This window comes from Phoca vitulina, unplaced genomic scaffold (assembly GCF_004348235.1).
Source record: "Phoca vitulina isolate PV1807 unplaced genomic scaffold, GSC_HSeal_1.0 scaffold63, whole genome shotgun sequence".
NCBI classification, from domain to species: domain Eukaryota; kingdom Metazoa; phylum Chordata; class Mammalia; order Carnivora; family Phocidae; genus Phoca; species Phoca vitulina.
This window is the reverse complement of record NW_022589766.1, coordinates 4,684,092-4,707,375: the sequence shown is the minus strand read 5'-3', so window position 1 is coordinate 4,707,375 and position 23,284 is coordinate 4,684,092. Positions and strand designations below refer to the sequence as shown.

Here is a 23,284-nt window from a genome sequence, read left to right as displayed (position 1 = left end):
CGTGGGGTCCTGGGATCGAGCCCCACGTCCGGCTCCCTGCTCAGTGGAGAGCCTGCTTCTCCCTCTCCCTCTGCCTACTTGTGCTCTCTATCTCTCTGTCAAATAAATAAATAAAATCTTTAAAAAAGAAAAAAAAATTTTTTTTCAATTAAAACAAGGTATCATTGTGGGGTTGTAAAATTGGCAAAAAATTAACATTGTTAACACGTAATTCTAGTAAGAATGGATTTAGGCACTTCCATATACAGTTGATAAAAGCATAAACTGCTAAGGTTTTGGAAGGCAATTTTTAATTATCTAACAAAATTTAAATTGTGAATTTCTGAGCCCAATAATTCCTATAATTGTTTTTTTTTTTTTAAAGATTTTATTTATTTGACAACGAGAAACACAGCGAAAGAGGGAACACAAGCAGGGGGAGTGGGAGAGGGAGAAGCAGGCCTCCCGCCGAGCAGAGAGCCTGATGCGGGGCTCGATCCCAGGACACCGGGATCATGACCTGAGCAGAAGGCAGACGCTTAATGACTGAGCCACCCCGGCGCCCCATAATTGTTCTTTAACCTATAGAAATACTCAAGATGTATGTGTAGCATACATAGATCTCTGGCCTATAGAAATATTCAAGATGTTCATTGTAGCACACTGGACACTGGAACTAATCTAAATGCCCATCAGTAGGAAATAGTTAAAAAAATTATAGTACAAACATACCATGGAACACTGTGCAGCAGTTTGGAAAGAAAAATAAAAAACATGATATACATGTATATACTAACATAGAAAGATGTCCACAATATATATTAAATGAAAAAACAAACTGCAGAACAATATGTACAGTAAGACACCATTTTTATGACAGAAGAAAAACAAAGTCCGTAAAGCTAAGAGTCTATATATGGAAGGAATAAAGAGGAGCTTTCATTTTATATTCTTCTATCTTCTCAAAAAAATTTTGTAAATTTTATTTATTTGACAGAGACACAGCGAGAGAGGGAACACAAGCAAGCCTCCCACTGAGCAAGGAGCCCAACGCGGGGCTCAATCCCAGGACCCCGGGATTATAACCTGAGCCGAAGGCAGATGCTTAACTGCTGAGCCACCCAGGCGCCCCGAACGTTTTATTTTTCATGTACAGTATAATTCTAGTTTCATTTAAAATCGCCATATATTAATATTTAAATATATAAAAATATACAAGTGCATAAAAAATGTCCAGAAAAATACACAGCAAAATGTTTTGGTTTATGTTTTTTTTTAAGCAAAATGTTAATAGTAGTTATCTCTGGGTGGTGGAACTACAGGTGTATTTATTTTCTCTGTAGTTTCTGAAAAATATTATTAGTTCAATAATTGATTAAAAATACGCTTCAAAAGAAAGACTAAGCGAACTACCCTATGGAAGAGTTGACCTTTATTGTCATTTGCTCTAAATTTTAGGAAATAGACCTTTTTGACTCAAGGATTTGAGAAGCATGGAAACTGGATCAGAGTAAGCTGGAGTTGGCTGTGTAACTATGAAAAGATGCATAAAGTTGCAGGCACCTGGGAGTGAGGGAAAGGAAGAAGGTGCTAGGCAAGCAATGAAAGCAAAATGGGGCGGGGGGGGCACCTGGGTGGCTCAGTTAAGCGTCTGCCTTAGGCTCAGGTCATGATCCCAGGAGCTCCCCATGGAGACTGCTTTCTCCCTCTCCCTCTGCCCCCACGTTCACGTTCTCTCTCTCTCTCATAAAATCTTAAAAAAAAAAAAAGCAAAATGGAGTGGCTTAACAGCTCACTGTTAACACTATCATTAAGACACAATACAATGAAAGAGCACAGAGTCTAAAACCAGACTGTCTAAATCCAAATCCTGACTCCACCCTAGTTTTATGACCTTAAGCAAGTTACTTAATCTTTTTGTCTTAGAGTAAGATGTAGATAATTCATCTGTAAAATGTAGATAATCCCAGTACCTACCTCATAGGGTTGCTGTGAGGAGTAACTAAATTAATACACACAAAGCACTTAGAACAGTGCCTGATACATAGCAAGGATCCTACATGTTTGCTCTATCAATATTACTGGGTAGTGGTATAAATGTACTTACTGTAAGCCACAGTAAGAAGCATAACATTTCTGCCCTGATGGAGCTTATGATTTCACTGAGAGTACAAAGAACAAAAAAGTGAGCCAAAGAGGATGGCCTTTAGCTAACAAGAGTTTTTTTTCACTTTTAGGGGCGCCTGGGTGGCTCAGTCGTTAAGCGGCTGCCTTCGGCTCGGGTCCTGATCCCAGAGTCCTGGGATGGAGCCTCGCATGGGGCTCCCTGCTCTGCGGGGAGCCTGCTTCTCTCTCTCCCACTCCCCCTGCTTGTGTTTCTTCTCTCACTGTGTCTCTCTCTGTCAAATAAATAAATAAAATATTTTTAAAAAAAAAAGAGTTTTTACACTTTTAAAGAGTTGTAGAAAACAAAACAAAAAATATACGAGATCAATATGGGTTTTTACTATGTGGCCCTTAACAAAAAAATTTACTACCCCTTATCTAAATAGTAAGCACTAAACAGAATTATATGCATAAGAGCGCATGAGGACAGAAGACAAGCTTTTAATTGTAAAAATCTTATCAGTTGGGAGGGCCTCTGGAGATCAAGAACCCTTTTTGCAAATTAACGTTATTTCGTTTGGAATCAATCGCATTACTCAAGGACTTGAACTCATCTTTCCAACACAAAACCGCTATTATGCAATGCAGAGCTCGTGACGAGAATAGACGGAGGCTCTAGTCCTATTTCCACCACCTGTGGCCACAGATAAGCCCACTCACGCTGATTCATGGGCTTCACCTATAAAGTGAAAGTGATGAATGACCAGATGATCGGCAGATCCCTTCCAGGTTAGAAAATGCTCAGGAACATTAAGTCTCCGAGTATCTCGACTCCTCCCACACGCCAGGCCCGAACGGGTCACGTGACCGAGCACCAGCCCAGTAGCAGGGATGGGGTAATCCCAACTTCCCATACAAGCAAAACGGGTGAAAAAACATACAGGGCAATATAGCCTAGCGCTTTATGCCGACACACACACAAGCAAACAGTTCGTTAACTTGAGGTGATAAATTAAAAGACACGGTGACACCGCTGCTCAGAGCTACACACATAAGGCTTGTCCCAGTTACTACTCTAAGTGCATTGGTCCTGGAGACGCTGTCCGATGGGGCCTCTTCCCGCTCCCTGGAACTCCACTCCCCGGGGGGAAGGGAGGTGGCCGCGGGCACTGGCGCAGGAGATCGGAAAGGAACTGCGGCTGTCGCTGCGGGGAAAGGCCAGGCGGAAAGCCAAGCGCACACTCCATCTCACCTTACCTCTGTTCTCTCGAACTCCCGCGGCGGACACGAAAGGTTTGGACTCAAGTGCCGGGACTAGACGTGACCAAGGGGCGGGTCCTGCCCCAAAGGACCCCCTTCACTCCCGCCCTCGAACTCCGCAGGCTGCCCACCGGCCGCCTGTCTGGAAAACCAGGCACTTCGCCTCCTCCTCTATGGGCCTCCTTCCGTCCAATGGAGAAAGCGACCTCTTGGCCCCGTTATCTGGAAGCGAACGGCAGGGCAAGGAGGCAGCGGCAACTCGGCACCGGGGGTTTTAGTCAGGCAGTACGTCGGGCGCCTAGCTCGGGCAAGGCTGAGGCCGAAAAGTCCTCCGCTCGGCAGCCCCTATCGGAGCGCTTTGCACTTTCGTCCTCTTCTGCTCAAGATGGTGGCTTCCCGGGCGATAGGCAGTCTCAGTCGCGCCACTGCCTCCAGGATGCTCCGCTGCCCAGGTGAGGCCTGGCTGGGAGCGCCCCGCAGCCCCAGGCAGAACTTTTGCGGAGCCTGAGGTAGCCCCGGAGCCGCGTCTCCCTTTCCCTGTCGCCTCCCCGCCCCGCTGGAGAACTCAGCCCTCAATGGGGGAAAGGGTGTGCCCCTTGGGACCCAGTCTCCTGTGTCCTTGCGCGGACCGACACTTCCTCTCTCACTGCTCCCGAGTCCTGCAGCGGTTTCAGGCTCCTTAACCCTTAACCTTTCTGAGCCTAGTTCACCCCATCTGGCACCGTCCGCAAGTCTCCCCGTCGCACTTATGACGTCACGCCCCTCTTATTTTCTTCTATGATGGCATCGGACCTGTCCCTACTAGATCAGGAGTTCAGTAGGACTGGGACACTCCAGTCTGTCACATCTTTGTGGCTCCACAGCACCTTACTCGTAACAAGAGCTGTCTTAAAAGCTTCTTAGGTGGAATTAATCAGCCTTGCGAATTACTGCTACTCCCAGCTCCTTTCCCTCAAAACCATTTTTGTACCTATTACCACATTTCAATACGGAGCTCGACTGTTGCAGTTCCAGTGATCCCAGTGTGAATGTATCGTATGTTAAATTTCAAGGGGAGGTTCTGCAACTTGCTAGAAGAAATATTTTTTTTTAAATACACAAATACCGCTTGTCTGTGGACACACTGGGGGCAGGGTGATAGAAAAAAAGATAAGCAAATACCTCTACCTTAAGGGATAAAATGTTAAATAATTTTAAAAACTAATCTAATTTTGTTTCTGACGGTACCCTGTTAAGTTTGCATTAGCTGTTAAGTGGGTGATTATGGAAAATCAAGCATTTTCCTCCCGTCTCAAATCTGTTAAGGTGAAATGTCACGTTTTATTGCATGTTATACTTAATACCGGCTGCTAATTAGAATTTTAATTTGTAATATGTCTTTTTCCTGAAAGAGAGAGCTGGTAGCTGGAGTCTGCTCTAAGGGATTAATTTTGGATTCAGACTTTTTCTGAATCTTGACCAATGTCTTTGGTTTCCACGTGTGTGTGTGTGTGTGTGTGTGTGTGTGTGTACCAATCATAATACTACAAAAAAATTGAAATGTAAAAGACTGGGGAAGGGTTAAGAAAAAAGTCACCCATTCGCTTACTAGTCACATATAGTAACTGTTAGCAGTTGGTCAATTTACCTTATGGTTTTGTTTTCTGTTTTCCACATTTATGGTTTAAGGCTTTATGAAAATCAAATGTATATATTTGAACTTTCCTATGCATTGGTTTTAAGGTACTTCTTATGGATTAGCAGCTGGTTTAACACTGAGCTGGTAGTCAGGTCATGCGGTTTGTGGTCACTAGCTGTGTAACTTTGGACAAATACCTTAGTCTAACTGATCTTTATTTTCCTCATCTGTAAAATGAATGAGACTTTGGATTTTCTTAGATACAAGAAATAGCATGAAAGAGCAATTCAAAGCATTAAATTTGAAGTCTGACTTTGGGGCTTGAATCTGGCTCCGCCTTTTACTCTCTAGTGACCTTGGACAATTAATTTCTTCTGTTTTCTCATTTGTGAAATAGCTTTGTGAACTTCAAAGGAGTTATCCTAAGTTTAAAGCAATTTGTCATAGACTAAATGCTCAGTACATGCTGCTATTAACTCTTTCCTGCCCTGAAGAACTGATTCTATATATTTGAGAATTTTTAAAATAAGTTTTACATTTTATATGTGTAATAACAAGCTTAGCTTTTCTATATTTTTTGTATAGAAATATATATATACACGTAAATGTATATATATTGCACTGTTTTCACCAATAAGAAAATATGGCTTATAGTTATTGTCCCTTTGAATAACAGTTTATGAATTTTGAAAACATGTTTAGAAAGTGAATTCAAAATTACCTGCACACCTGGATTGCCATTTAGATTCAACATGTTGGTCTTTTACCCTGAAAGTCTGGGTGAAGGCCAATGTTTAATGAGATTATGACATTTACTAGTGGATGGGTAAATTTTCTTGAAACTTATTTGTTATCTTCAAAGTTCAAACCCATTCCTCCCCCACAAATGCTATAATTCTGAATATGACTTTCAAATGACAGTCACAACTTGGCCAAGATATCTTGTTTAATTACCACTCCTAAATCTAAATTTCTAATATGTAAGTGGTAAAATAATTTCACAGGAAATGAATTAGAGGCAAATACTGTAGTAAGTGATGTATACTTAAGTTTGACTCACTTCCTTAATCCTATCTCTTCCCCCAAAGTTGGATATTGAGAAAAATTGTTGATTGTTACAACCAAAGTAACATTTTCATATTTGAAATTTGTGTCAGCATAATCCAGCTCTCTCCACTGTTATAGTTATAGGTTTTGTAAGTATCTTCTTGAGTTAAATTATCAAGATGATTAAGAAGTAGGACAAAGGTTTCTCTCTTTTGCCGGCACAGTTGATCTAGGCTAAAGTTCACCTAGCTGCTCTGAACTAAACTGTCCACATTACGTAATGGGTAAGGCTAGATTTCTAAAGCAAATCTACCTTGTAGCTACCAACTTGATTTAGTTGACTGTGGTTTGAATTCATTTCAAGATATGTTTGGACACTTACTGATTTTCTCTCATTTTTTTGTCTCTGTTAATTTAGAGGAAGTTTTGTGTATGTGAATATGGGTGTGTTTGTGCAGCAAAGGTAGATTAGTGGTAGGAATTTAAAATGGTTTGAACCCTAACCTAACAAACACCAACCTGCTGTCTCAAATAGTTGGTCTTTAAAAGTGCAACCTATGCCCGGGCCCTCTCACCTGCTCTGTTTTCTTTTTTGCTTAGCACTTATCTCCTAACATATTTTTTTACATATTTATGTTTCTTGTTTTTTTGGCTGTCTTTCCACCCCATCCCTCCCACCCTACATTTCCAGTCAGTCCATCCCCACTCTCATCCACTTTACTCTGTTCTAGCTAGAATTGCTTATTCCCTGCTTCCACTCCCACTGGAATTTCCACTTTACAGGCAAACTCCTTTTTATGCCAGGCCTGTTTTCAGCTCTTCAAGTATCTCTACTGAGTAGGAACTGATTCTTCCTACGATATATGTATCATCCCCTGCTGCTGTAAAATAAGCTACACAGAGACAGGGATTTTTGTCTTTTTGTTCACTCCAAGTGCCTAGAACAGTGCATGGCACATGGTAGGCGATTTGTTGTTGTTGAATGAAGGACTGTGAGATGATATTGGAAGAGCTTATGCTTTAGTTGGGGGAAACACCTGCTATAGATGCAGTGATTAGAGAACAGAATAGTAAATAATAAAAATCAAAAGGGATTTTGAAGTGAAGGGAAAGATCATTATAGATGGAATCTCATGATAAAGCCTTATAGAAAAGGTTGGAGCCATGATACGATAAAGAAGAGTGATAAATACAGATGATTCAAATTTTAAATGGTGGTAAAGCAGAGAAGGGAAGTATATCATTAGAGAGGTAGAGGCATGGGGATTGAGGAGACGGCTGACTTCTATCTTAATTTACCTTTGTGTAGCATTATGACTTTTGGATACTTTTATAATATTACATCACTTTTATTTCTGTCTTTGTAAGACATGCACTAAGAGACTTGTTCATGGTTGTACAGCTAGTAAATGATAAACGTGATGGTCGAACCTAAGTCTTTTGACTCTCAGGTCCTTTGTCTTTGCACTCAAGAGGGCTGATTTGGATTGCTTAAAGAAAACAATGCAGACAGAACCAGAGATCACCTCACGCTGGTGCTTGTGTCATCTACACAGTTTTCTTTTAATATGTTGCTTGCCTTTCAAACCAGTGTAAAGCTGCTATTTTCTGTGACTTCTCTTCCCTTCCCTTAAGGAACTGCAGGATAGGGGCGCCTGGCTGGCTCAGTCGAAGAGAATGAGACTCTTGATCTCAGGGTTGTAAGTTCCAGCCCCACGTTGGGTGTAGAGATTACTTAAATAAATAAAACTTAAAAATACAGGGGCGCCTGGGTGGCTCAGTTGGTTAAGCGTCCAGCACAATTTCGGCTCAGGTCATGATCTCAGGGTCATGAGATCCAGCCCTGCATCAGGCTCCATGCTCAGTGGGGAATCTACTTGAGATTATTTCTCTCCCTCTGCCCCCCCTCCCCCGGCCCCATGCGCACTTTCTCTCTCTCAAATAAATAAAACTGCAGGATAAAGGGAAAGGAGGAGGAAGCAAGAGCCTTGGCTGCTGCTGATGGTCCCTGTCCGAATCCACTGCACCATCGGTGGGTTCTCCAAATCAGTGGCTGCCACATGCCCACTTGTTTGCTGTCTGCTTCAGTTTCCTTTTTAAAAAATATGGACTCTTCCACTCGGGAAGATCCACACGTGCAGTCTCCCTTGGGTTCAGCTGCCTCTGCCTTTTGTAACTCCTATATCTGTATAAGCCCCAACTGACCAATATTGACCCATAGCTAGGGACATCTCTATGCCCCTATGCAGCAGGAAGAAGTTACAAGAAGATGAGACCTTCCACCCTCAGCAACCTTAAAGATTTAAGGGTCAGAATTGTTCAGGGGGGAATGATGTGGGAAACAAAGGCAGAAGATAAATGATTAAATTTCCTTACTACCTACAGCCCATTGACAAGTCCTTGAAACAGGCCGAGTGACCTTCCTCTAGGGACTCAACTGCCTCAGTGTTAATACTTTGCTAAGGGCAAAAGACAATCCTACCTGACCTCCCCTCCCCAGGATCCTGTAAGTCTACTTTCACATATGAAAGTTCCTTTGGAAGCTTCCTTTAGCTCTACTCCCCAAGATACGTGTTAGCGATCCTCCCCCAAGCGTATGACCCACCGATAAACATCTGAAGGGTCTCATGACCTGAGTTTCTACTAAATAGTAAAAATGACCGTTCCTATCACTAGCTGCCCCCTCAGGATCCTGGAAACTTGTTTCCAAAATACCTGGGAGGCTTGCACTATCCTTAACCCCTCCAAACCTGAAAGTATATAATGGGCCGCTCCTCATGACCCCAGTGCAGCTCTTTCTGCCCACGGGTCCTGTCCCTGTGCTTTAAATAAAACCACCTTTTCTCACCAAAAAAAAAAAAAAAAAAAGGACTCTGAGGCCCAGCCCCCTTGAATTCTGATTCTGTGGTTCTAGGTTGTATGTTGCCCAGACATTTGTGAGTGTATTTAAGCCTCCCCCACTGATTTTAATGCCTAACCTAGTTCTGGAATCACTTCTCAATACTGTTATGGGAAACCCAGTCCGGCTGGATATGTTGGATAGTCTTTTGGGTCCTGCTTTTGCCACGTGTAATAGTTCCCTATCCAGAAGGGTCCGTGCCTCCTGGTCAGATATAGACCATCATCAACTTAGAAATGGGTATGGTTCTAAGGTCTGTTTCTAAATCAAGTAGAGAGTATTTTTGATAGAGTTGATGTTTAAAATTGCATTTAGAATACTACCATGACATAAAATGGCCAACGTGGTTTAATTTTATTGTCCATTACCTTTGATTATCACTGCATGCTAAGGCAGTCTAAGACTCTTGTTTGACATCCCTCAGTTCTGAGCCAGATTAAGATAGGGGCTTTGGTGAGTGAGAGACTAGGCAGAAAGAGAGACAGGTGGTCACAGGCTGGTGGAAAGGTTTAGCTGCTGAGAGGTTGCTAGGGATTTTAACCCTTTTTTTTTTTTAATAGCACTTCCAAATTAGGCAGGCACACCACTCTTTTAAATTATGTTGTGGATTCCAAGACCATATGCAGCTCTAATGTAGTCCAAATGCAGTATATTTCAATGAAAATTAGATATAAAAAAGTTTTAATACTAATAATTAAGAATGAAATAATGGTGGAATATTATTCAACCATAAAGAATGAAATATTGCCACTTACAACACCATGAATAAAGCTAGAGCATATAATGCTAAGCAAAATAAGTCAGTTAGAGAAAGACAAATACCATGTGAACTCATTCATACGTGCAGTTTAAGAAACAACAAATGAGCAAAGGGAAAAATAGAGAAACCAAGACGCAGACTCTTAACTATAGAGAACAAACTGATGGTTACCAAAGGGGAAGTGGGAGGGAGGGATGGGTGAAATAGGTGATGGGGATTAAAGAGTACACTTACCATGATGGAAAATAAAATAAAATAATAAAAGGAAAGAAATTAAATTTGCTAATATTTAGTATATGAATTGATAGAGGTACATGCACATAATTTATTTAAAAAGGAATAAAACAACAAATACTGAGGGAAAGCTAGTACAAGTAGAGGAGATAATGAAGGAACCACTGGATATTATTAAAGCTCTAATTCCTGGGTTCATGTGTACCACTATTATGTTCACTAATTATTAAGGGATGATTTGTTTTTATTTTACTGCTAAAGAAAAAGAAAACTTTTTTCTAAGATACTGGACAAGGTTTGGAAGATGTGGGTAGGGAGGAGTAAGGAATTAAAGAGGTGTGTAGGAGGGGCACCTGGCCCGCTCAGTAGGTAGAACATGCAACTCTTGATCTCTAGGTCATGAGTTCAAGCCCCATGTTGGGCATAGAGCCTACTTTAAAAAAAATTGTAAAAAGAAAGAAATACATAGGAGATATGGTTTGAAGTGAACCATGAATATGAAAGACAAAGGAAGGTGCCTGGGTGGCTCAGTTGGTTGGGCAACTGCCTTCGGCTCAGGTCATGATCCTGGAGTCCCTGGATCGAGTCCCACATCAGGCTCCCTGCTCAGCGGGGAGTCTGCCTCTCCCTCTGACCCTCCCCCCTCTCATGCTCTCTCTTTCTTATTCTCTCTCTCAAATAAATAAATAAAATTTTAAAAAAAGAAAGACAAAGGAAGAAAGAGCAGGGTGTTGGGACGCCTGGGTGGCTTTGTCAGTTAAGCGTCTGCCTTTGGCTCAGGTCATGATCCCAGGGTCCTGGGATCGAGTCCTGTGTTGGGCTCCCTGCTCAGTGGGGAGCCTGCTTCACCCTTTGCCTGCCGCCCACCCTGCTTGTGCTCTCTCTCTCTCTCTCTCTCTCTGACAAATAAATAAATAAAATCTTAAAAAAAAAAAAAAGAGCAGGGTGTTTTTAAAGAAGATTGGAAGTTGCAACTAAGGGATGTCGACCCTGTGCCGGCCTCCAGAATAACTTGGTTGCTACCTAGAGCCAGATGTTTGGATTAGAGCAAGGCAAGGGTGACCCTTTAATGGTAGAAAGGACGTAGAGTAATTCCCAGAACAAACTTTGAATTTTTGCCTAGGAATTTCCCAATGTTCCCTACCTTCTATCCATAGTCCAAATTGAAAGACTCTCTCTTGGGACTTCTCTTGTGATGACTTGTGCTCAAAATATCATCTCATCATTATTATGCAGGAGAGCCTCAAGTAGTGAAGTGATTAGGAAGGAGGGAGAAGTGTAGCTGGTCTTTGTCATCCCCAGAGTAGGAGTATTCTTGGAGTGCAGTAGAGACCTGTTCAGTTAGAAATTCTTAAAATAGCAGAGTGTGACTGGACTATTCCATAAATGGCCACTAGTGCCTGTTGATTTCACCCTTTTTTTAAGTCTTTATTTGAATTTGAACTAACACAGTGTAATATTAGTTTCAGGTATACAATATAGTGATTCAGCACTTCCATACAACACCTGGTGCTCATCACAAGTGCACTCCTTAATCCCCATCACCTGTTTAACCCATTCCCCCCACACACACCTCCCTTCTGGTAACCATCAGTTTGTTCTCTATAGTTAAGAGTCTGTTTCTTGGTTTGCTTCTCTTTTTTTCCTCTTTGTTTTACTTCTTAAATTCCACATACGAGTGAAATCATGTGGTATTTGTCTTTCTCTGACTGACTTCGCTTAGCATCATACTCTCTAGCTCCATCCATGAGGTTGCAAATGGCAAGAATTCATTCTTTATGGCTAAGTTATATTCCATTCTAAATTATTTTACTTTTGATAACACTGGAAAAGTCCATCTCTCCATAAAAATACAAGAGGATGTGACTAGAGAACATGGATGAGATATATTTGTAATACATTTGGGACTGACATTATGGGTCGCTTTGTAGATTACTCATTTCCTAGTGTGTTCATTTCCTATTGCTGCTGTAACAAATTTCCACAAATTTAGTGTCTGAAACAATACAAATTTATTATCTTACAGTTAACGGATGTCGAAATGAGTCTCACTGAGCTAAAATCAAAAGTGGTGGCAGGGCTGTGTTCATTCTGGGTGCTCTAAGGGAGAATTCATTTCCTTGCCTTTTCTAGCTTTGAAGGCTGAGGCTGCCAGCTTTTCTTGACTTCTTGAAAGCCAACAAAGTGGGGCTGAGTCCTTACGCCGCCATCCCTCTGGTCCTCCTTGACTCTCTCTTTGGGCCCACCTGGATAATCCAGGCTACACTGTCTTTCTCTCTCTTTCTGTTTAGGTCAGCTAATTAGCAACCTTAATTTCCTTAGCCATATAACCTTAACCTATTCACAGTTTCTGGAGACCTGGACATCTTTGAGGGGGCAGTTCTTCCACCTATCACATCTACTGTTTAAATAATCTTATAAGCTGATCATTAAAATGAAAAAGATACAGTAGTAGTCACAATAATGGCCTAGAATACATTATTCTCATTTTGGGTTTTTTGCTGTTGTTGTTATAAATTCCAGCTTTGTTATATTTAGCAAGTACTACAGCAGTGAAGTTTTACAAAGTAATTAATTTTGAATACCTTTTTCTTGTAGGTTATATTTGCCGCAACTTGTCAGGGTCCTCTGCTTTGCAAAGTAAGTTTAATTTCTTCAGTGTAAATGCTTACACTGCTTTTTAGATTTGTTTAGCAATAAACATGTTTATAAATAAATTATCTTTCTCTTTTTAGCCAGAACCCATATTAACTATGGAGTCAACGGGGATGTGGCTGTTGTTCGAATTAACTCACCCAATTCAAAGGTACTTAATTTAACTTGGCAGTCTGTTTCTGCTGATACATTCATGAATCCAGTGCTGAATGGAAGGGAAAGAAATCCACCAATCTGGTAGTAATCTTATATGAATTTGTAGTTTTGATAGTTTAACAAATTGCTCAAGGAATACAACTTTCTGGAGCAGAGGTCCTTGTTTAAGAATTCCTTCTAGCTGACCTTAGGTGTCAGATTAACATCAAGGATTAATGAAATTAGCCTTTTATTATTGTGTAGCATGCTGAGGTGACTTACTAGATAAGAACCAAAGTGCAAGCTTGGTTTTATAAGAGTCAAAACTCACCTATTCATCTTAACTACAAGGTTGTTACACATGCTTTCTTCATTACCTGCCTGACGTAGTCATTATTCATAGAAAATTGGCTGGGTAAAATGTGGTTGTTAAGCTTCCTGAGGAACTTGAATGAATGATTCAGTAGTTCACATATTGGAAGTCAAGTTCTGTTCCAAGTGGAGCCTCATTGTTTTTGGCAGCTTCAACAAATCATATGGCATTAATCCAGTCTTTGCCAAGAAGACCTTTTTTGCAGGAGCTCATGCTTTTCCCCCATATAAAATTGGTTTTGGGGCACCTAGGTGGCTTAGTCGGTTAAGTGTCTGACTTGATCTCAGCTCAGGTCTGGATCTCACGGTTGTGAGTTCAAGCCCCACATTGGACTCCACACTGGGTGTGGAACCTACTTAAAAAAACAAATAAAAATAAAATTGGTGTCAAGTTTTCATATTTCAGAAATCTTGTTACTAGAGGCCTAGATAGAATAGAGGGACATAGGTGGAAGCAATTAACAACTATCACAAATTAAGGAAAATAAGAACCAGTCCCCCTCACTAGGATGAATTTTGGTACCCACTGACCAATGATTCAAACTTAAGATATTTTTCCAGAATTTTCTAAGTTGAGCATTTTTTCTGAACACAGAATCAACACATGCCTATAGTGGGACGTTTGAAAGCTATACAGAAGAAAATAACAAGTCATTCGTACTACAAACCCAAAGGCAAACACTTTTAATATATATATTTTTTAAGATTTTATTTATTAGAGAGCGAGCACGCACAAGTAGGCAGAGCATCAGGCAGAGGGAGAAGCAGGCTCTCCGCTGAGCAGGGAGCCCGATAGGGGACTCGATCCCAGGACCCAGGGATCATAACCTGAGCTGAAAGCAGACACTTAACAGACTGAGCCACCCAGGCGTCCCAGACAAGAATATTTCTTAAAATTGCTTTCAGTTATCTACACTTCACAGAGATTTAACATAATTCCAAAGATACAAAAAAAGATAACACAGAAGTGTGTGCTATAGATAATGCAGTTTCTTTGAAAAACAAAATTTCCCCTATATAAATAATGTTATAGGTGGAAGTTGTCCCCTTAAAATTCGTATGTTGAAGCTCTAAGCCCCAATGTGATGGTATTTGGAGGTGGGACTTAGGGAGTTAATTAGGTTTAGATGTGGTCATGAGGGTGGAACCCTCACGAAGAGATTAGTATCTTTTTTGTGTGTGTCAGTAGTTCTTTTTTTTTTTATATATTCAGTTAATTAACTTATAGTTAATTATTAGTTTCAGAGGTAGAGGTCAGTGATTCATAAGTCTTATATAATACCCAGTGCTCATTATATCACATGCCCTCCTTAATGTCCATTAATGTCAAGAAATGGGCAGAAGACATGAACAGACAATTTCTCCAAAAAATGAGTAGACCTAGACCTATTTTTAAAGGGAGGGTGCTTATAGCTGGCTAAAGCTGAAGAGAAGAGCTACTGGGTTTAGGGTTTGTCCCCCCACCCCCCTTCTTTCTTCTAACTTCTATATTTCTGTTGGATAAACAAATTTCCTGCAATCAAAATAGCATTTCATGATGATTTGCACATCTCGTACTTCAGATTTAAAGCCTTAAATTTATGCGTATTTCCCTTTGGCAGGTAAACACACTAAATAAAGAACTGCAGTCAGAGTTCGTGGAAGTAATGAATGAAATCTGGACTAGTGATCAAATCAGAAGTGCTGTCCTTATCTCATCGAAGCCAGGCTGCTTTATTGCAGGTGCTGACATCGGGTAAGTTTCCAAAAATCGAAGTCACCTTTTATCTTGGCTCATAGTATGTTTCTTAGGCCTAATCATTCTTTCTCTTAAAAGAAAGTAGAAGTAAATTCTCTGAAAGTTTTCTTTTTTTAAGTTATTTTCACAAGTGTAATAAAGTTGATAGAAGAAGAGGGGCTTGTTACTTAAACCATCTAAGACTAACCTTCCCTTATAGAAGTCAGAAGCAATTCTAAGAATATTTGAGTAGAATAAAAAATACTATAAAATTAAACTAACAGTGAGGTGCCACCCCCTTTTTTTTTTAACCCAACAGACCAAAAAATATTTTAAAAGTTTGAAAATACCATGTTAGCAAGGACTTGGAGAAATAAGAAGGTTAATATATTACTAGTAGGAATGCCAATTGCTACAGCAACTTTGGAAAACATTTTTGGCAGCCTTTAGTAAAATTGAAAATGCATATATCATATAATTCAGTGATACCTCGTCTAGCTATTTATATATATATAGCATATATATATGCTAAAGAAATCCCACCCTTTGTTTTTAAGGATGCGTGTATAAGGATGTTCAGCCCTGTGTAGTTTAAAATAATGAAGAATTTGAAGCAATTAAATGTCAGTCATTAGGGAAATGGAAAAGTAAACTGTGGAACTTTCATGTGATGAAATACCACAAAACAGTTCAAAGGAATTAACTAGATCCACAACGTAATGTTAGAGCTCAAAAACATGATGTTAAGTTTAAAAATGAAAAAGCAAGTTGTAGAACATTCTGGACAGTATGTAGTTTATGTAAACATTTTTAAATCCTAGTGAAGTGCCTCTTTCTTATTTATAGATACAAATATGCAGTTGCTCTGGGAGGATACACTGCAAATATTTGAGAATGGTTGCTTCAGGGTAAATGAAGTGGCTGTTAGGCCTCTATGAGGTTGTCAGAGAACTTTAGTGATGCAGCTAATATTTTCTTTTTTTTTAAATGGTAGGATTTATACGTATATAACTTGTTTACAGTTCTTTAAAGCATTTATAAGGAGGTGAAATGCTATCATAGTGTGAGTTTAATGGGCTAAAATGTTAACGGTTGTTAATTCTGTCAAAATACGAGTATTTGTTATATTATTCTTTTCCCTTAGGCAATGATAGCCAGCATTATAGGCTTAGTAATTTGTACTTAAGGTGTTTGTACAGTTTTAAACCTTGCTCCACATTGTGGACTCTTTTTCGCTTATGAATAGTAATTAGGAATTTATAAATATTTAATGTTTATTTTTTAGAAAAAACGAAATTATCTGTATCAAGTGCTTTTTCTTCTAGCTCAGTTATTTGAGCCTAGTGAGACACTGATGTACCTGGCAATAGCTTCCTATAACCAGAGGAAAATACTTGCAGCTTCTATGAGGCTAACTGAGCAACTCCTAGTATGTAAAATGCCAAAAACTAGTTATCTTTGGTCAAATATGCAAAATCCACAGCTTGAATGTGTTCAAGAACAAAGTAGCAAATGAAACAAACTGAAACTAAAGGGCAACATTACTGTAGTGGATCTTTTATACTCATTAGGAGATTTATAAATAACTTGAAAGCTTTTTTTTTTTACTGTTATTTTGATTGCTGTTCAATCTGGGAGTTACTTGATAGTGAACATGGTTAATGTGATAGTGAAAATATTTACCCGAAGGTGATTTTCTCATGTACAGAGAGCTTTGTAAGCTAATGGGTTTTTATAGAAAATAAAATTACACATGTTTTGTTTCATGTTCTCTGGATCCAGAAATCTAACACTCTTTATGGAGAGATGATGTTGCTGATATTAGTTCTGTCTGAGGCAAAACCATTCTTAAACTTCTGAGTATTTGAAGATTCACTATCAAATATTGGTAGATGGTAGGGTAAGGATATAGTGGATGAGGTATTGAACAAAGTAGGGGATAATTTCATCTTTGTTTTTTATTTTCTCTTCTCTGCTTTCATGTTTACTGCAGCATGTTAGCCTCTTGCAAGACCCCTGAAGAGGTAACACGAATATCACAGGAAGGACAGAGAATGTTTGAGAAACTTGAGAAGTCCACAAAGCCTATTGTGGCTGCCATCAGTGGAACCTGCTTAGGAGGAGGACTTGAGGTATAGACTTCTTCCAAAGTCATTGAGACACCATCCAGCATATTGATGGGAATTACAGGCTGCAAACCCGTAGACTATGGTTTTGCCTGCAAAAAGTTCTTGGAGGAGAATCAGATTTCTTTTTAGTTGTCAAACTTCTGGATAGGTTTCAGTCCTTATTTCATGGCACAGAGCAAGTAAACCAAAGTGTGATGTTTTCATTTTTATAAATTGAGAAGATTTGAACTAGATCTCCAAGGTCTCCTTCAGTTCCAAAAACCTGGTTCAAGTTTACAGGGCAAAGATTCAGAAGTGTGATCCATGCTCTTGAGCTACTTAGGTCTGGATGATATGCATTTAAGTGCTTTGTGAGCAGTAAAGATAGTGAATAATGTAAGATTTGAGAGAAGAGATGCTTATTAGACTGGAGCATGTAGGAAAGGAGAGGGGAAAATAAAATAACATTTAATGAGCATTTATCACATGCTGAGCTCTATGCTAGACACTTTCACATATATTAATTAAGGAAACCCATGCCTGGTGCTAAAAGATGGGCAGAAATTGATTAATCAGAAAATAGTGGGAAAAAAATCATTTCACATATGGCATGGTATGGAGCAGACAAGGGTAAGCAAAGCCTATTAGATCACTGTAAGTAGGCCTGCTTGATTGAAAAGGAGGGTCTCTGTAGGGTACAGGACTTCTTAACTTGGCGTGTAATGTCCAATGGTGTGTGCATTTTTCTATTTCGAGCTTCCATAGCTTTCAGCAGATTTTTAAAGAGATCCAGAACCGCAAAGGGGTTAATTAGAGGGAAAGTATGAAATAATGCTGGAAAGGTAAATTGTAGAAAGCATCAAATACATTCCTGCTTTATAAGTAATCTTTAGACCTTCACATATCTTAAGATATTATAAAGTTACATTTCCTAACATTCTGGTTTTCTTTCATTTGTTTGAAGCTTGCCATTTCCTGCCAATATAGAATAGCAACCAAAGATAGAAAAACAGTATTAGGTACCCCTGAAGTCTTGCTGGGCATCTTACCAGGAGCAGGAGGCACACAAAGGCTGCCCAAAATGGTAAGTTTAAGCCCCCTGTGACCTTTACAACCTCAGTACCTATAGGCCCCTTTACTTGTTTTTTGTTTTTGTTTTTTTTTCCTTGTAGTCTGGTTTATTTAGGTTTGTATCGGGAAAAAAAGCACAAACAGTTTATTTTTAGAGCAAAGATTAAGAGTTAAGTTGTAGTGATGAAGAGAGCTCCTCTTAAAATATTTAAAAAGTCTTAAAATTTCAAATGTTGGGGAAAGTTGGATAGGAAAGGTGAGTATGCTAAAATTGTTATCCTGTGTAAGAGGAGATAATTGTATTCAAGTTCACAGGGATAACAAATCTCTTCTTCATATATTCTCTAGTTTTGGCTATCATACAATTTTCTAGACTAAGTTGCTATTTTGAGAACACATGAAAATACATAGTATAGGGGCACCTGGGTGGCTCAGTCGTTAAGCGTCTGCCTTCGGCTCGGGTCATGATCCTGGGGTCATGGGATCGAGTCCCGCATCGTGCTCCCCGCTCAGCAGCGGGGAAGCCTGCTTCTCCCTCTCCCACTCCCCCTGCCTATGTTCCTGCTCTCGCTATCTGCTATCTCTCTCTCTGTCAAATAAATAAATAAAATCTTAAAAAAAAAAAAAAGAAAGAAAATACATAGTATAGAATTGGAGATTCAAATAGAACACAGACCTATTTGTTAAGCAAGAGAAATGTAACCTTATTTAAATTATGCTCATCTTTACTGAATACATAGTTCTTTTAAGACATCTGATTCCAGGGCGCCTGGGTGGCTCAGTCATTAAAGCGTCTGCCTTCAGCTCAGGTTCATGATCCTGGGGTCCTGGGATGGAGCCCTGCATCGGGCTCCCTGCTCAGCGGGAAGCTTGCTTCTTCCTCTCCCACTCCCCCTGCTTGTGTTCCCTCTTTCACTGTGTCTCTCTCTGTCAAATAAATAAATAAAATCTTAAGAAAAAAGACATCTGATTCCATCTTATCTTAGATCTTTAGTCTACTAAAACTGTCTTGGGTACTTAACATCATAAAAATATGAATTGCTCTTGTAATTCTTTTTTCTTTTTTTTTTTAAGAGCATGAGCTGGGGGGAGGTGGCAGGGGGAGAGGGAGAAGCAGACTCCCTGCCGAGCAGGAAGACAAACGCAGGGCTCCAACCCAGGACCCTGAGATCATGGCCTGAGCCCAAGGCAGATGCCTAACCAAATGAGCCACCTAGGTGTCCTATGCTCTTGTAATTCTTTATACAATCACAGGACCGTTAAGAGTTGAATCAGTATTTCTTTCCTTTTTTTTTTTTTTAAGATTTTATTTATTTGACAGAGAGATAGCGAGAGCAGGAACACAAGCAGGGGGAGTGGGAGAGGGAGAGACAGGCTTCCCACAGAGCAGGGAGCCCAATGTGAAACTCGATCCCAGGACCCCGGGATCATGACCTGAGCCAAAGGCAGACGCTTAACGCCTGAGCCACCCAGGCACCCTAAGAGTTGAATCAGTATTTCACAGAAGATGTTTTCCAGGGAGCAGGAACTGAAAAGTCAGTGTGGGAAATGATCCTCACTTTGTATTAAAAGACACAATGACTTTACTTTTCTACAAAGGAGGAAAAAATGTAAATGCAATGTTGTTTCTTTTTTTTATTATTTAAATTCAATTAATTAATGCATGATGTATTACTAGTTTCAAAGGTAGAGTTCCGTGGTAATCAGTCTTACATAACACCCAGTGCTCATTACATCACATGCCCCTTTAGATCCATTTCCTCTGATACAAAAGGCATAATATGGGTATTCATTGTAGAATTTAGAAACAAGATAAAATATGGGTATATAGGATCAGTAACAAATTTTATTACTGGTGTTTATTTTCTCAATTCACATTTTTTAATTCATTGATCAAAATTAATTTTTTTAAAGATTTTTATTTATTTATTTACTTATTTAAAGAGAGAGCATGTGCATGAGCGGGGGGAGGGGCAGAGGAAGAAGGAGAGAGAGAATCTCAGGCAGACTCCATGCTGAGCAGAGCCCGATTCAGGGCTCGATTCCATGACCCTGGGATCATGACCTGAGCTGAAATCAAGAGTTGGATGCTTAACTGACTGAGCCACCCAGGCACTCCAAGTCCTTGATCAGAATTACTGATCAAGGTCCTTTATTAATCCCTGAAGAAGTATAAAGGTAAATAAGGTACATGTTTGCCTTTCTGGAACTTATAGTTTACTTTTTTAACTTTTATTTTTTTAAAGATTTTATTTTTAAGTAATCTCTACACCCACCATTGGGCTTGAACTTACAACCCCAAGATCAAGAGTTGCATGCATTACCAACTGAACCAGTCAGGTGCCCCTTGAACTTATAGTTTAATTTGTTCCTTCTGTGCACAGTACCATCATATCAGTTTTTCAAATCCATGGGTCATATTTCATGATAAATATAAGAGGCAGATCTTTCTCCTGTTTGGATGTTCTCATTGCTGTATTCTGTAGAACCAAAAGAGGCCAATTAGGCCTTTGAATTCATGAGGAGAGGAGAACAGTCAGACCTGGAGGCTGCAGAGCAGTCTTAATATCCCACTGAACCCTGTAGCTTCAGGCACTATTGATTCCTCAATGAAAACAAGGCTCAGCAGAAATACTCTTTGGAGGGAAGTTGATATAAGCTGGACACAGAAAAATAGGAAGATTTATGGTGTTAGTTTTCTGATAATAAATAGTGTGCATTCCTTCATAGAAATTGTCAAGAGGATTTATTGAAAGAATAAATAAGCCTATATGGGTGTAGAAAATATTGCTGGGTTCCTTTCATTGTTTTGTAATATTTGGTATTTAAATGTTGTTAGAAACCATTCTTCTAGTGCCTACATAAGAAGCTCTGAGTTCTATTTTTTTAATTAATTTAATTATTTATTTGACAGAGAGAGACAGCGAGAGCAGGAACACAAGCAGCGGGGAGTGGGAGAGGGAGAGGCAGGCTTCCCGCCAAACAGGGAGCCAGATGTGGGGCTTGATCCCAGGACCCCGGGATCATGACCTGAGCCGAAGGCAGACACTTAATGACTGAGCCACCCAGGCGCCCCAAGCTGAGTTCCATTTTTAAGCCTAAAATTCTTTTTAAAAACATTGTTGGGCACCTGGGTGGCTGAGTCAGTTAAATGTCTGGCTCCTCACGTCATGGTCTCAGGGTCCTCAGATCGAGGCCCACCCCCACCCCCCGCTGCTCCCGCCCCCCCCCCCAGGCTCTCCCTCTCTTTCAAATAAAGAAATAAATCTTTTTTAAAAATTAAAAATAAATTGGGGCACCTGAGTGGCTCAGTCAGTTAAGTGTCTGCCTTCGGCTTGGGTCATGATGCTGACGTCCTGGGATCGAGCCCCACATCCGATTCCGTGCTCAGCAGGAAGCCTGCTTCTCCCTCTCCCTCTCCCTGCCTGTCTGCCTACTTGTGATCTCTCTCTCTCTCTCTCAAATAAATAAAATCTTAAAAAAAAAAAATTTTTTTTTTAAATAAATAAATAAATACATTGTCAAAACTATCAGGTTTCTCAGTCTCCACTAGCTCCACTAAAGGAATTTTAAGTATTATATAAATGACATAATATATAAATGCACAGCTTTAGGAAACATGAAATTATTTCTCTACCTTATCAATTCCATAAGACAGAAAGCTTACATATTGAATTAAAAGAAGAGATACAAACATTTTTGCTTCAACTGGAGGTGTCTAATCCCAAAAGTTACCTAAATGTGTATCAGTGTGTAAAATTTAACTGATTGATAAATAGCATAAAAATCTGGTTTGACTTTCCTCATTTAAATATTTTTCTCAGTTGAATGATTTGTAAACTGTAAACTGTAATTGTTTTGTAAACTGTAATTGTCACTCTGATATTTTTCCCCCTGTACTCTGATCCTTGCTTGCTTGTTAGGTGGGTGTACCTGCTGCTTTTGACATGATGCTGACTGGTAGAAACATTCGTGCAGACAGAGCAAAGAAAATGGGACTGGTTGACCAATTGGTGGAACCCCTGGGTAAGCGGTAGCATGCTTCAGAATTAGGCCTTATGAAGTTATTTTTTTAAAAGTTAATATCTTAAATATTGGTTAGAATGAAATTCAAACTCTCAAGAAATGAGTCGTTGTGAAGAGTGAAGTTTTCTGAATATAGCTAATACTAAATCATTTCTAACATTAATCACCCCAATTCCTATTTTATTCTGTAAATTGGACATCAAGAGTACAGAATTGTATCAAGTCCTTATTTTTGGTTCTTAAATTACCTGTATTGTTATTCATGATAACTCTCCTTCAGTTTTTTATGTCAGTTTTTTATGTCTGTTTTAATAATACAATAAACATGTATGAAACAACCTGAGAATGTTAACAATAGTTGACATCTACTGATGTGCTGCTTCCCTCATACAACTTCTTTGCCTCCCCTCACCCAAGGAAATAGATTTGTGTTCATCACAAATTCCAGATTATGTGTTCATCACCCTCTTGCATTTCTTAAAAATCAGCATTATTGAGATGTTAATTATGTGATAACAAATTTACCAATTTTTAATGTACATTTTGAGTTTTGACAAATCTATGTAGCTATGTAAGCACCACCACAATCATATAATAGAACATTTTTAGTATATAACTTTTTGTGTTTTCTTTGATTTAGCATAATGATTTTGAGATTCATCCATGTTGTTGCATATATTAACAATTTGTCCCTTCTTAATGCTGAGTGTTTTTCCATCGTATAGATATACCATAATTTGTTTATCCATTCACCAAATGATGGAAATTTGAGTTGTTTCCAGTTTGGGGCTGTTCAGAATAAAGCTGCTATGAACATTCATCCACAAGTCTTTATGTGGACATATATTTCATTTCTCTTAGACAAATAACCAAAGAGTACATTGGCTGGATCATATGATAGATTTGTGTGTAGCTTTTAAGAAACTGTCAAACTGTTTTCTCAAAGTGGTTATACCATTTTGCATTCCTACCAGCAGTGTATGAGGGTTCTAGTTACCAGCTGCTTTGCATGGTCAGTCTTTTTAATTTTAGACCTCTAATAGAAGTGTAGTAATATCTCATTGTGGTTTTAATTTATATTTCCCTAATGACCAGAGATACTAAGTTTCTTTCATGTGTTGATTTGCCTTCTGTATATCTTCTGGTAAAGTGTCTGTTCAGATGTTTTGCCCATTTTGTTTGATTGAGTTTTTCTTACTGAGTTTTCAGAGTTCTTTATATCAGAATACAAGTCCTTTGTGAGATTTGTGATTTGCAAATATTTTCTTCCTGTCTGTGGCTTGTCTTTTCATTATCT

The 23,284-nt window shown here is 39.4% G+C and overlaps 2 protein-coding genes across 2 annotated transcripts in view; one reads left to right on the top strand and one right to left on the bottom strand.

The window, feature by feature from the left end:
• HADHB (hydroxyacyl-CoA dehydrogenase trifunctional multienzyme complex subunit beta) overlaps positions 1 to 3,480 on the bottom strand; it is a 37,644-nt gene extending 34,164 nt beyond the window's left edge. The window contains exon 1 of the mRNA XM_032391465.1: positions 3,343 to 3,480. The gene's annotated coding sequence lies outside the window, so the exon portion shown is untranslated. The remainder of the gene's footprint in view (positions 1 to 3,342) is intronic.
• A 138-nt stretch (positions 3,481 to 3,618) lies between these two features.
• Positions 3,619 to 23,284, top strand: part of HADHA (hydroxyacyl-CoA dehydrogenase trifunctional multienzyme complex subunit alpha) — a 49,241-nt gene continuing 29,575 nt past the window's right edge. The window contains exons 1-7 of the mRNA XM_032391464.1: positions 3,619 to 3,797; positions 12,502 to 12,543; positions 12,639 to 12,709; positions 14,667 to 14,800; positions 16,776 to 16,914; positions 17,855 to 17,974; positions 21,885 to 21,987. Of these exons, the coding sequence (XP_032247355.1) occupies positions 3,731 to 3,797; positions 12,502 to 12,543; positions 12,639 to 12,709; positions 14,667 to 14,800; positions 16,776 to 16,914; positions 17,855 to 17,974; positions 21,885 to 21,987 (676 nt within the window). The 5' untranslated portion in view covers positions 3,619 to 3,730. The remainder of the gene's footprint in view (positions 3,798 to 12,501; positions 12,544 to 12,638; positions 12,710 to 14,666; positions 14,801 to 16,775; positions 16,915 to 17,854; positions 17,975 to 21,884; positions 21,988 to 23,284) is intronic.